Genomic DNA, 17,672 nt, shown 5'->3' with positions numbered 1-17,672 from the left:
GTGGTGCGGGGGGCACCGGAACTAGCAGTGCGGGGGGCACTGGGACTGGTGGTGCGGGGGGCACCGGAACTAGCAGTGCGGGGGGCACTGGGACTGGAGCCAGGGGGCCCACCAGGACTGGCAGTGCGGGGGGCACCGGAACTGGCAGTGCGGGGGGCACTGGGACTGGAGCCAGGGGGCCCACTGGGACTGGCGGTGCGGGGGGCACCGGAACTGGCAGTGCGGGGAGCACTGGGACTGGAGCCAGGGGGCCCACTGGGACTGGCGGTGCGGGGGGCACCGGAACTGGCAGTGCGGGGGGCACTGGGACTGGAGCCTGGGGGGCCACCGGGACTGGCGGTGCGGGGGGCACCGGAACTGGCAGTGCGGGGGGCACTGGGACTGGAGCCAGGGGGGCCACCGGGACTGGCGGTGCGGGGGGCACCGGAACCTGAGGCGGCGCAGGGAGCACCTGAGTCCGAGGAGGAGGCGCCTGGAACACCCGATGCTGAGGAGGTGCAGGGAGATGCTGAGGCAGAGGAGGCAGTGCCTGGAACACCTGAGGCGGAGGAGGTGCAGGGAGCACCTGAGGCTGAGGAGGCGCCTGGAACACCTGAGGCGGAGGAGGTGCAGGGAGCACCTGAGGCTGAGGAGGTGCAGGGAGCACCTGAAGCTGAGGAGGAGGCGCCTGGAACACCTGAGGCGGAGGAGGTGCAGGGAGCACCTGAGGCCGAGGAGGCGCCTGGAACACCTGAGGCTGAGGAGGAGGTGCAGGGAGCACCTGAGGCTGAGGAGGCGCCTGGAACAGCTGAGGCGGAGGAGGAGGTGCAGGGAGCACCTGAGGCTGAGGAGGCGCCTGGAACAGCTGAGGCGGAGGAGGTGGCGCAGGGAGCACCTGAGGCCGAGGAGGTGCAGGGAGCACCTGAGGCTGAGGAGGCGCCTGGAACAGCTGAGGCGGAGGAGGTGGCGCAGGGAGCACCTGAGGCCGAGGAGGAGGTGCCTGGAACACCTGAGGCGGAGGAGGTGCAGGGAGCACCTGAGGCTGAGGAGGAGGTGCAGGGAACACCTGAGTTTGAGGAGGTGCAGGGAGCACCTGAGGCTGAGGAGGAGGCGCCTGGAACACCTGAGGCGGAGGAGGTGCAGGGAACACCTGAGGCGGAGGAGGAGGCGCAGGGAGCACCTGAGGCGGAGGAGGAGGCGCAGGGAGCACCTGAGGCGGAGGAGGCACCTGGAACACCTGAAGCGGAGGAGGTGCAGGGAGCACCCGAGGCAGAGGAGGTGCATGGGCCGCTCCTCTTCGGTACACACTCTGCTCTATCGTGTCAAGCCTCCTGCTAACCTGCATCAACAGGTGTCTATGGTGCTCACTAAGTTGATATGGTGCAGGTTGGCTAGGCTGTCTCCCAGGTGTATGCCCGACCACATGGCAATTACACTGTGTTGGGGGATGGGGTTGGAAGGTTTGTGCTACTGAAGTAGAGTAGAAGGCTGGATAATATCCATATTGTTGATGGTATCCAGGTGCCCACCTTGGTCCCTCTGTTGGTTGCTGGTTCCTCTGGTCCATTCCCACTTGCTGAGGCCTATCCGGCTCGAAGGACCATGTAGAAACTGCTTGAGGTGTTGGTTAAAGGTATAGCCTCAGCAAGTGGGGCATCGGTAAGAATGAGGAGGACCAGAGGAACATATGCCAAGGGTTTTATTTAGACAGATTCCTTGGTGTGTGATGGAATATCCGACAGGTGTAGATTGATGTAAACAGATGATACAGATGATTTTACCTAAACACAAAAAGGTATTAACAAAGGTTTCAAACAAACAAGGGAAAACATTCAACTGTAAAGTAATAATACATCTAATTCAAATATACAAAAGGAAATAACTAACTATAACAAGACTTACTGGCAATGATGCATCTGCACATTGGTGAACATCAAGGGAAGGACAACGCAGCCTCCTCCACTGCTGTCTGGAGCCTACTGAGCCTCACCCAATCAGCCGTCCTTTATTGAGCCCAGGTGCGGCCCAATCAGGGCCCCAGGTGTGGCTGATTAGGTGAGGCTGAGCTGGTGGGGGGATTTTGTACAAACAGGGTACCAGGAGTGTAGTTATAGTATAACTACGGGGTATAAGGAGTGAATTAATACTTTAAGTAGAGGGTAACAAGATCTGTACTTATAGTATAACTACGGGTACCTGGAGTGTAGTTATAGTATAACTACGGAGTTTAAGGAGTGTAGTTATAGTATAACTACGGGGTTTAAGGAGTGTAGTTATGGTATAACTACGAGGTTTAAGGAGTGTAGTTATAGTATAACTAAGGGGTTTAAGGAGTGTAGTTATAGTCTAACTACGGGGTTTAAGGAGTGAAAAAATACTTTAACTAGAGGGTAACAAGATCTGTACTTATAGTCTAACTATGGGGTCGCGGGCTGTATTATGAAGCAGGGGACCAATTTTGTACTTATAGGCTAATTACGGGGTACCACACTGTACTTACAGGGTAACTACGGGGTTTAAGGAGTGTAGTTATAGTATAACTACGGGGTTTAAGGAGTGTAGTTATAGTATAACAACGGGGTTTAAGGAGTGTTGTTATAGTATAACAACGGGGTTTAAGGAGTGTAGTTATAGTATAACAACAGGGTTTAAGGAGTGTAGTTATAGTCTAACTACGGGGTTTAAGGAGTGAAAAAATACTTTAACTAGAGGGTAACAAGATCTGTACTTATAGTCTAACTACGGGGTCGCGGGCTGTATTATGAAGCAGGGGACCAATGTTTGTACTTATAGGCTAATTACGGGGTACCACACTGTACTTACAGGGTAACTACGGGGTTTAAGGCGTGTAGTTATAGGAGTCAATTCGGTGCAAGAAAATATTGACCCAAAAACAGTACACATGTAGATAATTATGAATCTACATATTTATTGCAGATTATATACTCACTATCTAATATTCACCTCCCTCATAAAAAAATATATACTGGTATAACGTTTTATTTCCCTCTTCTATATGTGGATATTTACTGTCAATGATGTGGATACAGTAGGTGGGGCGGCGCCCTGGCGCCCTCTAGTGGTCGGCCGCTACTGGATATGGGTCAAGGTTGCGTGATTTCTAACCCCACATAGGATAAGCAATAACCACGCCCTGTGGCGCCGGGATTGGCCAGGAGCATTGAAGCTTGGGACTAAAGCACCTGGGTTTTTTCATCTTTTAAAATAAAGATGTTTAAAAAACTATTGCTTGTTACATTTTCAGTGCTGTACCTTTTCTCTGGGTAAGAATTGAGCTTGAAATTAACGATATGATACATTATATTATATGAGCTATGAACGTGAACACAACACCGTTTATATTATTGCATGTTTTTGTAGATTGTGTACATTGTGTAGATTACAATTATTATGCTTATTGTTATTAGCCTACTATGCTAAGGAAGGTAGGTGACCTTAATTCATTTCAATGTCCGCTCTCGAAATCGCTGTCCATTCTCAAGAGCTATTCAGTTGGTTCATGAAATCGCTGGGCTGCGTGCCCTCCAGTGTTGCTCCTGGCCAATCCCGGCGCCACAGGGCGTGGTTATTGCTTATCCTATGTGGGGTTAGCAATCACGCGTCAAGGTTAGGGAAACGTCCAGCTGTAGCAAGGAACAAATATTGAAGCCTGCCTATCTAGCGTGCAATACTGGGAAGCAAGGTGATCCCTCATGTGAAATTAAGCCTGTGTGGACACCACAAGACCTGTTGCAACCGTCCCCCTCAGGTGAAATGGGGGGGGGGGCTCAAGCCCCCCAAAAGGGTCTAAATCGCCTGCATCCATTCAATATTGTGAACGTCCGATATGTCATTAAATCTTTAAATTGTAATTTATAGACAGGTGTAAGTTTGTATACAAATGTGATTTGTCTAGTCTAGTTTTTGAGAGAAATGCAAAAACTGTTGCAACCGTCCCCAGTCTCCCCTAGGTATTTACGCAAACTGAATGAAGCGGAGGCTGAGAGCGAGATGAGACCCAGTGATGAAGCTCACGCCAGGCTCAGGAGGAGCCACTCTCTCTGGGTCTCTCCCGTGCAGCAGCGGTCTGCTGAGCCTGTCCGGTGCTGCTGCTGTAAAATGCACTGGACCCAGCTCGGCCTAGGCTGCTGCTGCTCGTCGCTCCCATTCCCATTGTAGTTTTTTGTTATTTATTTATTTTATCGCGACAGCGTATTATTTCCAGGTCAAAATCTCGGTTTCCTGTGCGGCTTGTTTGTACTAAAGATGGCCGGAGATGGCGGCGCTCTGAAGGATATCAATGAGATTAAATGCCAGTTCCGGACCAGAGAGGGCTTCTACAAGCTGCTCACCCTCTCCGACTCGCAGCAGCGGCAGGGCGGGACAGGGCTGTCGCGGGGGGCGTCTGCTGGAGGCACGCTGCAGGGCCCAGGGGCCGGCCCGGGTCCGCTCCCCGGACCCGGGGCTGGAGGGGTCGGGCTGGGGCTGCAGGCTGGGCCCGGGCCCGCCGGGGCAGCCGCCGCCTCCTCCTCCAATGCCGCAGCCAATTCCTCTCCAGCGGGCTTCCTGCCTCCAGTCCGGGTCTCCATGGTCAAACTGCAGCCCGAAGACCCGAGCGAGGAGTCCGAGAGGGTGTGCTTCAACATCGGCCGGGAGCTGTATTTCTACACGTACACCAACATCAAGAAGGTGAGCAAACCTCAAGCTCCCCCGTACAGGGGATCTGTCATCCCGGGGCGACAGATCCACTGGACGGCCGGTGCTAGCGTAGCATCAAGCTAATGCATTGCTAATTTGATGTCGTTATAGCTCATATTTCTTCGTAGTTACAAGCTTTTCAGCAGTTAGTAGTTTTGCACACAGATTAGATGAGATGCACACGTTTTGGTCAAGTGTTTTGTATGCAGTGCATGCTGCACTGCATACAAAACGTGGGGTCCTTGAAGGGGTTCCAGGAGGTCTCCAGCAAATTGGTGAATTGTTAAACTTCAGCATTATTTCATTTATAAGAAGTGAACACAGAGAATGTAGACTAATGGCTGTTTTGATCATAGTTTCTCTGTTATCTCTCTACCTACAATACAGTCATAGGATTCTGGACAGATATTTGGCAGTAAAAATATTCTCAGATTTGAGTCAGAGAGACAAAATCTCATCAAATGGGTGTTTGTGGCCCTGATGCCCTCACATAAAGCTGAGATTGCCTCCCTTCTCTTCCAGGCCTTAGAAATAAAATTGGCAGTCTTCAGCCTTCAATAACCACTGCAACTTCTGGCTGCCATCTACAGTTAGCCTGAGTAGCTTTTTTTGCTTTTGCATTTCATCAAACAAGGGAATGCTCAAATCGTCATAGTGTACAATAAAATGTAATGTTAAATGAAATTCATTTTCAACATCTTTTAGATCACAGACATTGCGCATATCCTATTCTCTTCTCGCATACTGTAGCTGTGAAGCACACATTTTGGCTTCTGTTTGATATGCAGTGCAGCATGCAGCGGCTGGTATTGTAGCTGGAGGATAATATACTGCTGCTCATCCCCGTCACAAGTCATTTCTTGCGAGTCCAAGTCATGTCTCAAATCTTTGCGCTAGAGTCCAAGTCATGTCTCAAGTCTTTCAGCTAGAGGCCAAGTCATGTCTCAGGTCTTTGAGCTAGAGTTCAAGTCATGTCTCAGGTCTTTGAGCTAGAGTTCAAGTCATGTCTCAAGTCTTTGAGGGGCAAGTCTATGTCATGTCTCAAGTCTTTGAGCTAGAGTCCAAGTCATGTCTCAAGTCTTTGAGCTAGAGTTCAAGTCATGTCTCAGGTCTTTGAGCTAGAGTTCAAGTCATGTCTCAAGTCTTTGAGGGGCAAGTCTATGTCATGTCTCAAGTCTTTGAGCTAGAGTCCAAGTCATGTCTCAAGTCTTTGAGCTAGAGTTCAAGTCATGTCTCAGGTCTTTGAGCTAGAGTTCAAGTCATGTCTCAAGTCTTTGAGAGGCAAGTCTATGTCATGTCTCAAGTCTTTGAGCTAGAGTCCAAGTCATGACTCAAGTCTTTGAGGGGCAAGTCTAACAGTCATGTCTCAATCAATCAATCAATCAGGAGGTCAAGTCTCGAGTCTCTTATGGTTGTAATGATCGTCCGATCATCTGCTGCCATCCAGTCTGCTTAGAACACTGCATAGCTATAATTAAGGAATTCAAAGCATGTACTGTATCATCGCTCCTTATCTATTTGCATATAGTATCAGCATTGATTAGTTGGTATATAATCACTTTAAACAGGCTATTGCAATGCAATATGAAAAGACAATGAAAGCTTTCCTTTAAAGGTAATAACTGATACTAATATAGAGAGGGTGGCAAAAATCTATATATTAGATTAATGATGTTACTCGTGGTAACAGGAAAATATTTCTAACATTTACATTTGGCATGCAATAATAATCGTAACCTATCTTTCAATAACAGAGTGCAACAGAAAATTACATTCAGCTTGTCAGACATAATTTCCTTAATGTTAATGTGTGTGTAAAAAAATAAAATAAAGATTGTTCACGAGTCCAAGTCGAGTCTCAAGTCTTTTGAGGACGAGTCTCAAGTCAAGTCTCAAGTCACTGTGTGTGTGTGTGTGTGTGTGTGTGTGTGTGTGTGTGTGTGTGTGTGTGTGTGTGTGTGTGTGTGTGTGTGTGTGACTTAAGTAAGTCCAAGTCCCCCATCTCTGCCGTCACCCAGGCGGGTACACTGACTGCTGATTAGAGATGTAATGGTATGAAAATTTCACATCGCGATTATCGTGACCAAAATTATCGTATTATCACGGTTTGTTAAAATGTGCTGAAAATGTTCAAAAAGTACTGAGAGACTCACTGATATATATATTTTACAACATTTTATATTGAAAACTCAGACCCAAAAAGGATTGAGACACTCACTGAAATAATTTCTCCAAGGCTGCACGTTTGCATCTGGGAGACTGTTGCCAACTTTTGGTTGATGATGGACAGTATTTACCATGTTTTTCAAAGCACTGTAATCACGGTACCACAGTAATCACGGTACCACGGTTTTAATGATAATGAAAAATTGAAGCGGTACGGTTATCGTGAGGAATTATAATGGTTATCATTAAAACCGGTTATCGTTACATCCCTACTGCTGATGGGCACACAAGAGAACAACACTGTTGTAAGACAGAAACAGCCTGCAAGGGACTGACAGGGCTTTATTCATAGTATTTCTGCTTACCAGGTCTAATGAAGGCACCATTCTCTCCACATTATGTGTCTGTATAGATCCTCACAGCTACTAGTCCTAAAATCCTAGTATTCTCTTTGGAGTTGCTGTAAAAAGCACTTGTGATGAAGAGGACTGCTCATGACCAACACATGGGTCATTGAGACAAAATGCTGCAGGCTTTTTCTACTTGTAGACTGACCATCTCTTGGTAGAAATCACTGCAAATATATCATAACCTCTGTCTGCCTGCACCAAGCCCAGTCATGAAATAGTATTTATCTTAAAGAGACAGGCTTCACTGTGATATTCATATAACAACACTGTTGTTGCTGCTGAAATATGCCCCCCGCTGCTGAATTACACTGTAAAAGATATATAGGAATATTATAGGATTACTATAGGAATACTGTAGATCCCTATCACCAAATACAATTGTATTGACTGTATCTCCTACTAGACAGGACAGGAATAGGTAAAGTGTGCTTTGCAAGCAAAATATTCTCACGCGCGCGTGCTTCACCCCTGCTGCTACAACTCCATTCTAGGGGAAACAGTGTGATGTTTTTGGTTATGAATCAGCTTCTTATAGCCCTGCATGTCTTCACTATGTATTGGTGGTATATAGCTTGACATTTTGATATGTCGTTGGTTATTTTTGTTCTACAAAGACTCTGCATTTGTCCTCCAGTTTCCCCGAAATGTTTGCATTGCTAGAATAGAATTTGCTTTGAAACTGAGGAGCTGTGCCTCTTGGTTTTTAATGAGGATTGCTAATGAGCCAGTTGTAGAAGCTTCCCCTCCACTGTCTGTCTGTGATGTGAAGAGAAAACACTGTAAAGCCATTACATTTTCAAATGTCAAAAGTCATCCCTTCCTAATTTCATCCTTAGACTAGGTCACTCCTTTATTCAGAGTCAGAACTAGATCACTCACCAAGTACAATTGTTTATTGTTTATTTTATTTGCACCTTTTTAAAAACAGAAATAGACAAAAATGAAAAACTACAAAAATAATGTGCAGGTAGAGACAGGAAACCCTAGATGGTCTCTACCTCAGAAAACCAACAATAACACAATAATCCAAATAAATTATGCAATATAACAGAAACAAGAGAAAGGAAAGAAGAAAACAAATAGGCGAGGAAAAGAAAAGCCACAGTAGAAAAAGAACAACAAAGGACAAGAAAAGAGCAAAATGATTGAGTAGACGGTTAAAATGGCGATGTGAGGTGTACGTGTAATGTACGTGACTTGTCATCATCAGAGAGAATTTAAGCTTGGATTGAAATGATTGTTTGGCAGTATTGATATATAGGTAGTCCATAGCATGGCAGCTCTGTAGCGTAGTGAAAATGGGTGATTGATATAGTGTGACAGTGTGGGGGGGTGAAGGTGAATAAATGGTGCAGAGATGGTAGAGATGCATCAACACTCAACAGCTTAGGCATTGTTTGAGTAACACAACACAGACAGTAGCAGTTGATAGTTGATACAGCTGAATCCAAATGTCCAGACTTTACTGCACAACAGGCTCGCAGAGTTTGCAGGCGATGTAAAAAATACCCAATTTAGCCATAGTCCGCTGTTTATTTACAAACATTTTTGTGTTTGAATGTGTGTATTGCCTATATGTTGTATAGAAATAAAGGCTCGTCTATCAGCGGCTTATATATAACATCAAGGTAAGTACGAATGAAGTCCACGAGAGCTCAGTCCACAATTCTGCAGGGTGGACATTTGGATTCAGCCATGGTTTCTGCAAAAAGTCAAATCCATATATAACAGAACAGACAGATGATGATACACACACATCACTGCCAATATACATTCAGTATTCAGTCAATATGTGCACTCAGGCAGCATGGACGCTTTAGTCCACATCCTCAAATTGTTTCCTCTTTTCCGATCTGGGATTCCCAAAAGCTTTCATGTCAAAGACCCCCCAAGAGACCCTTCAGACCTCAGACCCCCTCCGTTCTAGTTCTAGTGAATGAAGTGAACCATGAAATGAAAGGAAAAATCTCAGATCTTCATCAATCTGTGATGTTCAGTTGTACTTGTATTCAGAGGAGAAAAGAGTTTTGGTGAAGTGTTAATATTTGATGCTTTGCTAGTATAGCTCAACCTGCCTCGCCTACCACTACTTCAGTTTGTGATTGCCTACCTTTCGATAACTCCCAGAGAATGGGCCCTTAACTTGTTGCATTCATCTGTGGGTTATACAGAGAGAGATGGTTTGTTGTACAGTGGTTTGTTGTACATGCTCTTTTGTAAGCAAACCACTTCCACACTACTGAAGCCACTCCCCTTTTTGGAATTAACTCCTCCACCGTGGAGCCGCTTTCAGCCATGCTTGTTGTTGCTGTGCGTACGTCATACCATTACGCAGCCTAAAGGCCTAAACATGGTCGTCCGTCCGCCTCGAATTGGAGCCGTCTCGCCGCCTGGCGGCGCCAGCGAGCCCTACATGCTCGGACGCCACTTCGCCCTCCCTCCTCCCCTCCTCCCTCCTCCTGTGGAAACTCTGTGTGAAAATGGCGGAGATTGTGTGCCAGGCAGTCTGAATGAAATTGAATGTAACGTTCCCAATTCTATGTATTAAATTCTAAAAAACGACCCTCAACATTTGGGAAGGCTAAGCCACACAACTAGTTCGTTATACTCTAACTTCATGCTTTGAAAGGCGACTTTACGATGATGAGCCAAGGCAACGGCCAGTCACAACTCTCGTGCAGCTGACGTCATGCACGTATCGTCGCCGTTGAGTCACATTTTCGAGCAGCCCCCGTCAGCCGACGGGGCCCCCTCCCCGTAGGACGGCGCTCCGCCCGCCGTCCTACGGGGAGGGCGGGGCGAGGCTCTGACGGACGACCATGTTTAGGCCTTAACAGTGTGATGTCGTTACACCAAAAACTCTGAATATTGCCATTATTACAATATCATGATATACATTTTTTATGATATGAATATGAATTGTAACGAAATATCGATAACAATACGATATGGCACACCCCTAGAGTAGGGACCCACTGAAACCGCCTAAAGGACCCCTGAACCCCAGTTTGCGAACCTCCACTCTATATAATAGTACTGTACTTAATGGACTTCTCTCTCCTGTGTGCTGGTTCTGCAGGCGGTGGACCTCAGTAAGCCGATAGACAAGAGGATCTATAAGGGAACCCAGCCCACGTGTCATGACTTCAACCAGTACTCCGCCACAGCAGAGAGCGTCGCTCTCATCGTGGGCTTCTCCGCCGGACAGGTCCAGTACCTCGACCCCATCAAGAAGGAAACCAGTAAACTCTTCAATGAGGAGGTGTGTGTGTGTGTGTGTGTGTGTGTGTGTGTGTGTGTGTGTGTGTGTGTGTGTGTGTGTGTGTGTGTGTGTGTGTGTGTGTGTGTGTGTGTGTGTGTGTGTGTGTGTGTGTGTGTGTGTGTGTGTGTGTGCGTGCGTGCGTGCGTGCGTAGGTGCATGCGTGCGTGCGTGCGCGTGTATACGTACAGTCAGTAAGTCTATGTACTCAAGGTTCCTTCCCCCTATGCAGGTCTGTAAAGCCTGGAAAGGTATTACAATCATTTACAGGTATTGAATGTTTTGGGAGTTTGAAAAAAAATGTCTGGAAAATTGTGGAAAGTCATGTGACAACAACAGACACAAACAACAGACACAAACAACAGATAAAAAACAACCGATACAAACAACAGATACAAGCAGACACAAACAACAGACACAAACAACAGATACAAGCAGACACAAACAACAGACACAAACAACCGATACAAGCAGACACAAACAACAGACACAAACAACAGACACAAACAACCGATACAAACAACAGATACAAACAACAGACACAAACAACAGACACAAACAACAGACACAAACAACAGACACAAACAACCGATACAAACAACAGATACAAACAACAGATACAAACAACAGATACAAGCAGACACAAACAACAGATAAAAAACAACAGATACAAACAACAGATACAAGCAGACACAAACAACAGACACTAATCTCTCGGTCAATAATTCTTTCCATTTTGTGATGGATGGCTGTGGCCGCTGCATCAGTTGCTGTTGGGGAGAGAAAGAGGTCAAGGTTGCAGCTCTTTGTCATACGACAGTACTACACAAGTCCATCATCTGTATAGATTGTCTGGCTCTAGTTTTGGATGGTGTGTGACTGTGAAAGTGTAGAGTCAGACACTGTCTTCACAGTCTGCCTTGTAGAACTCACATTCTTTAAGTGCGCCGCCAGAGACATTACCGGCCTCTCCTTTACTTCCCAATTAAATTTAGGAGATGGGGAGATTGTGTGTGTGTGTGTGTGTTTGCGTGCGCGTGCACGCTACAGGAGGGAGAGTTCCTTCATCCTGTTTGAGTGTGTGTGATGTCTCCTGAATGTGTTCACCCTCCCTGGGGTTTGCTTCTCATCTTTCCTCCTCTTCCCTCCCCCTCTCTCTCTCTCTCTGTTGGTTTCTCTCCGTCTCCTCTCTATCGACATGCTCTCTTTCTCTCTCTCTTTTCTCTCTCTCTTCTTTCTCTCGCTTCCGTTCTGTGTTGGGATCACCCATTCGTTGGTGCTGAGGTGATGGCTGTTCTATAAATAGACTATAAGAATATGGACGTAGCCACCGAGACGTCAGCCATTGGTTTGTGGACTCCCCTGAAGCCTTCAGTTTGGCGTTTTCATCGCCGCTATCTTTTTTCTTTGCAGTCACACTCCAAAGCCTAGTCTTTGACATTTATTTGACTCTAAATGCGACCATAATTTACAAAATGAACACCATGTTGTATTGAGATAGACTTGAAACTATTGATTGAGACCATTAACTCATTAGGTATGTGTTTCCTGAGGTAATAAATCAAGTCAGAGGTAGGGTAATTTTCCCCTTGACTTCCATACAGCCAGACCTCTTTTTGCAGCCAGTGGAGTCGCCCCTGCTGTCCATTAGAAAGAATGCAGGTTTAAGGCATTGGCTTAATTGGCTTCGCTTTTCAACCGTGGAGGTTGCTTTGCGTTCACAAAGAAAAATAAAATAAAAATAAAAATCTAAGTATGCACCATAAGGTCCAATTACACTCAACGTTAAATACGGATGGAGCTACCCACTCACACATTTTTGACTCTACTGCCCACTAGTGGATGTATAGCTTAACATGATACCAACGTGAAAGACGCATGCATGGAAGTATATGGGCAGTGACGTTTACATCGTTCTGTAAAGGACGCATTTATTTTCGGATGAAACTGGAGCATATGAGCTCATAGGCTACACAGTATGTAATATCCTCATTTTACTCTCATTTCCCCTCCTTCCTTACTTCCCTCCTCTCCTCTCCTCTCTCTCCTCTCCTGATGTTTTCCAGAGGTTGATAGACAAATCCAAGGTGACGTGTCTAAAATGGCTGCCCAAGTCGGAGAACCTGTTCTTGGCGTCTCATGCCAGCGGCCACCTCTACCTCTACAACGTGGAGCACCCGTGCGGCACGGCGGCACCGCAGTACTCTCTGCTGCGGCAGGGCGAGGGCTTCGCTGTCTACGCCTGCAAGACCAAGACGCCCCGTAACCCCCTGCTGCGCTGGGCGGTGGGCGAGGGCGGGCTCAACGAGTTCGCCTTCTCCCCAGACGGCGTGCACGTGGCCTGCGTGGGGCAGGACGGCTGCCTGCGCGTCTTCCACTTTGACTCCATGGAGCTGCAGGGGGTGATGAAGAGCTACTTCGGCGGGCTGCTGTGCGTGTCGTGGAGCCCAGACGGGAAGTACCTGGCCACCGGCGGCGAGGACGACCTGGTCACCGTCTGGTCGTTCGCCGAGAGCCGCGTGGTGGCCCGGGGTCACGGCCACAAGTCCTGGGTCAACGTGGTGGCCTTCGACCCCTTCACCACCTCCCTGGAGGACGAGGAGCCCATGGAGCTGAGCGGCAGCGAGGAGGACCTCCACCAGGGGGCGCCTCCTCCCCCCTCCATGCACTTTGGCCGGGTGCGCACCAGCAGCACGCTGTCCCGCCTCTCGCGGCACAGCTCCAAAGGCGGCGGCTCGGCGTCCGTCACGTACCGATTCGGCTCCGTGGGCCAGGACACCCAGTTCTGCCTGTGGGACCTGACAGACGATGTGCTGTACCCCCGCCTGCCACTGTCCCGCGCCCTCACCAACACCTTCGGCCCCTCGCTGTCCAACTCCGGCAGCGGGGGGGTCAACAGTACCACGGTAGGGGGAGGTGGTGGTGGGAGCGGAGTGGTGGAGGGGCACCACCACCCGCCCAACGCCACCACCACCACCGCCGCCTCCACCACCACCACAACAACCACCACCACCACCACCACCACCGGCACCTCCTCCAACCCCCCGACGCTCCCCCTGCCCCTCCCTCGCTCTCTCTCGCGCTCCAACTCGCTGCCCCACCCCGCCGTGGCCAACGCCTCCAAGGGCCCGGGTGCCTCGGAGGGCGGAGGAGGGGGTGGCGGGGGAGGAGGGGGAGGGAGCGGCGGGGCGGGGAACAGCACGGCGTTCAGCATCGGCCGCTTCGCCACGCTGTCGCTTCAGGAACGCAAGGCGGACAAGTCGGGCAGCAGCGGCGTGGAGAAGGAGCACAAGCGCTACCACAGCCTGGGCAACATCAGCAAGAGCAACGACAAGATCAACATGGCTCCACGCAGCAGCCGCCTGGATGCCGCCAAGGTGCTGGGCACCACGCTGTGCCCGCGCATGACCGAGGTGCCACTGCTGGAGCCCCTCGTCTGCAAGAAGATCGCCCACGAGAGGCTCACCGTGTTGGTGTTCATGGACGACTGCATCATCACCGCCTGCCAGGAGGGACTCATCTGTACCTGGGCACGGCCCGGCAAGGCGGTACGTCCTAAACCTGTAACTACAATAACAGTCAAATATGTAAAACATACAAACAAAACATTGATGTAGGACACTACCAGTCAAAAGTGTGTCAGTGTTGTTGTATTTTCCACTTTTCTTTTAAATAGTAAAGTGTGAAATAACTCAAATGGAATTATGCAGTGACAAAGAAAGAATGACAAAAAAGTGTTAAACAAATCAAAACAATCTTATATTTTAGATTCTTTAACTTTGGAGTCACCCTTTGCCTTGATGGAAAGGCAAATGCTTCAGCAAAAAAGACACATATAGGATCAGCTTCACTATTTATATCCGTCTAAGAAACAAGTCTTTCGATCAAATATCTTTAAGAGAATGAAACATAGAAGCAGAATCATGTGGGTTCAGACTGTCGACTGGTAGTGTACTGTAACTACTCGCACTGCTTTGGATGTCTTCAAATCAGTTAATTTGGATTGAAACCAGTCAATCTGGTCACAGTTCCAGTTAACTGGATATTAGAGCACATTATGTTTTTCAGACTCCTATCAAGAAATGAATCATTTCATTCCTGTCGTACATCCATTTTGGAAGAATTATTGCTTGATGTTTTTTTGTCTAATATTTCAAAACCCTGGCTGATTACATCCTATTTAATAGTGTTTTGTAAGTAAAGGTCTTTGGGTGGCTGATAAATTCAGTCATATTCTGCCGCCAGCATTTCTTTCATGCATCATACATACATACCCATCATCAATTTTTCACCTGGTGGATTTCTCATTTTGCAAGAATGACTCAACTATTGAAAATCATTTCACTGTTTTCCGGTCTGTCTTCTGGTACGGCGGCTTATGTTGTTCCTGCACTCATAAAGTGGAGTATAGATTTTCCCTGTGTGCGTATCCCATCCTGAGCCTCTAACTTGCTTTTTGTTTTCCTTGTCTTTCTGTCTCTTGTTCAGAACTTGACAGCACAGAATGGGAACTCTCCGAGCGGCACCGTGGTATAGCTGGGGAAGAGGCTTTGCACTCGTTCCTCCTCTCTCGTTCTACCCCCCCCCCCCCCCCGCCATCCCCCTTTTAAAATGTCAAATTAGTGGCCAACATCCAGTGACAATACCCTACCTACCATCACAGTATTATACCCTGAATATTGAGTACTCACTATAACACAAACCCGTTCCTACTGATCCTATTCCCATGGCGACCATTTTGAACTTCTGTAACGCTCCATGTGGCCATGTTCCAAATCCTCTGTGTTTCTCCATAGAAAGACTGCTTCGAACAAACTCCTGTCCACCTCAGTGTTTCTCCATAGAAAGATTGCATCGAACAAACTCCTGTCCACCTCAGTGTTTCTCCATAGAAAGACTGCATCGAACAAACTCCTGTCCCCCACCTCAGTGTTTCTCCATAGAAAGACTGCATCTAACAAACTCCTCCTGTCCACCTCAGTGTTTCTCCATAGAAAGACTGCATCGAACAAACTCCTGTCCACCTCAGTGTTTCTCCATAGAAAGACTGCATCGAACAAACTCCTGTCCACCTCAGTGTTTCTCCATAGAAAGACTGCACCGAACAAACTCCTGTCCACCTCAGTGTTTCTCCATAGAAAGACTGCACCGAACAAACTCCTGTCCACCTCAGTGTTTCTCCATAGAAAGACTGCATCGAACAAACTCCTGTCCACCTCAGTGTTTCTCCATAGAAAGACTGCATCTAACAAACTCCTGTCCACCTCAGTGTTTCTCCATAGAAAGACTGCATCGAACAAACTCCTGTCCACCTCAGTGTTTCTCCATAGAAAGACTGCATCGAACAAACTCCTGTCCACCTCAGTGTTTCTCCATAGAAAGACTGCACCGAACAAACTCCTGTCCACCTCAGTGTTTCTCCATAGAAAGACTGCACCGAACAAACTCCTGTCCACCTCAGTGTTTCTCCATAGAAAGACTGCATCGAACAAACTCCTGTCCACCTCAGTGTTTCTCCATAGAAAGACTGCATCTAACAAACTCCTGTCCACCTCAGTGTTTCTCCATAGAAAGACTGCTTCGAACAAACTCCTGTCCACCTCAGTGTTTCTCCATAGAAAGACTGCATCTAACAAACTCCTGTCCACCTCAGTGTTTCTCCATAGAAAGACTGCATCTAACAAACTCCTGTCCACCTCAGTGTTTCTCCATAGAAAGACTGCATCGAACAAACTCCTGTCCACCTCAGTGTTTCTCCATAGAAAGACTGCACCGAACAAACTCCTGTCCACCTCAGTGTTTCTCCATAGAAAGACTGCATCTAACAAACTCCTGTCCACCTCAGTGTTTCTCCATAGAAAGACTGCATCGAACAAACTCCTGTCCACCTCAGTGTTTCTCCATAGAAAGACTGCATCGAACAAACTCCTGTCCACCTCAGTGTTTCTCCATAGAAAGACTGCATCGAACAAACGAGAAGCAGCCAGGAGCCAATGCAAGGCCAGAGGTCTTCTTCTTCCGACCCCTCCCTCCCTCTCTCCCTGCCCCCCATGCAAACGACACTGCAAAAGCCACGGCCATTGTATTTAAGTTATTTATTTTATCACAAGACTGTGTAGTAATTTATACTGTAAATACTGAAAATACTCTATAAATACAAAAAGGACAAAAAGTGTATGGAAATAATGACTTGACAGCGAGGGAACAAGGAAACAGAAAGAAAGATGAAGAATATTAATATATGAAGATCCTTCTATTGTACATAGTGACCACAGTTAAAAGAATGAATGTCTGCTGTTTTAGGGAACTTGAAGATGTCAATGTGTTTTTATTTTGTGTGATAGAGTTTCCTGGTTTGTCGAAAAACGTCCCTGAGACGGACGGACTGGCTCGGGCGAGCGCAGAGAGCGAGCTTCAAAACCACAGCTGGCTGCTGGCTGTACATTTCAGCTGACTGTCCAGTTAGAGGTCAGAATTATACTAATTCTCTTGAAAATTATGCGTGAAACAAACAGCGTCTTAATATCTGCTCACAAACACACACTTGCACATTCAGAAGTGAAACGGCTCACAGACACACACGCACACACGCACGCACGCACACATACACACGCACACGCATACACACACACACACACACACACACACACACACACACACACACACAACACACACACACACACACACTCGCCTCTGCTGTAGCATCACATAGAGCTGCAACGATTAATCAATTAGTTGTCACCTATTAAGTTAATCACAAACTATTTTGATAATTGATTAATCGGTTTGGGTAAAAAAAAGTGAAAATTCTCTGATTGCAGCTTCTTGAATGTGAATGTTTTCTGGTTTCTTTACTCAAATTAAATATCTTTAAGTTGTGGATGAAACAAGACATTTAAGGACATCATCTTGGGCTTTGGGAAACACTGATTGACATTTTTCACCATTTTCGTTTTATAGACCAAATAACTAATCGATTAATCAAGAAAATAATAGATTAATCGATAATCAAAATAACCGTTAGTTTCAGTCCTAATCATATATATTGTATTTTGGACTCCATTCCTGTTGCACCTGAATTGCCTCTTGCAAGAATTTGCACATTCAATAAATCCACAGCCCATCTTGAGCTGCCGGGCAACACGAGGAACCCCGCCCTT

General features: G+C 47.2%; 1 protein-coding gene across 1 annotated transcript; it reads left to right on the top strand.

Moving 5' to 3' along the window:
* The first annotated feature begins 4,230 nt into the window (after window positions 1-4,230).
* Window positions 4,231-15,122, top strand: LOC310777525 (WD repeat-containing protein 20). The gene is made up of 4 exons (XM_083637882.1): window positions 4,231-4,668; window positions 10,333-10,515; window positions 12,579-14,060; window positions 15,001-15,122. The coding sequence occupies exons 1-4, from the start codon at window positions 4,246-4,248 to the stop codon at window positions 15,046-15,048; spliced, it is 2,136 nt and encodes a 711-aa protein (XP_083494008.1). The 5' UTR covers window positions 4,231-4,245; the 3' UTR covers window positions 15,049-15,122.
* The last annotated feature ends 2,550 nt before the right edge of the window (window positions 15,123-17,672 follow it).

This window comes from Poromitra crassiceps (genome assembly GCF_964638095.1).
Source record: "Poromitra crassiceps genome assembly, chromosome: 5".
Taxonomy (NCBI): Eukaryota; Metazoa; Chordata; class Actinopteri; order Beryciformes; family Melamphaidae; genus Poromitra; species Poromitra crassiceps.
Note: the sequence above shows the minus strand (reverse complement) of the source record. Positions and strands in the feature narration are given on the sequence as shown.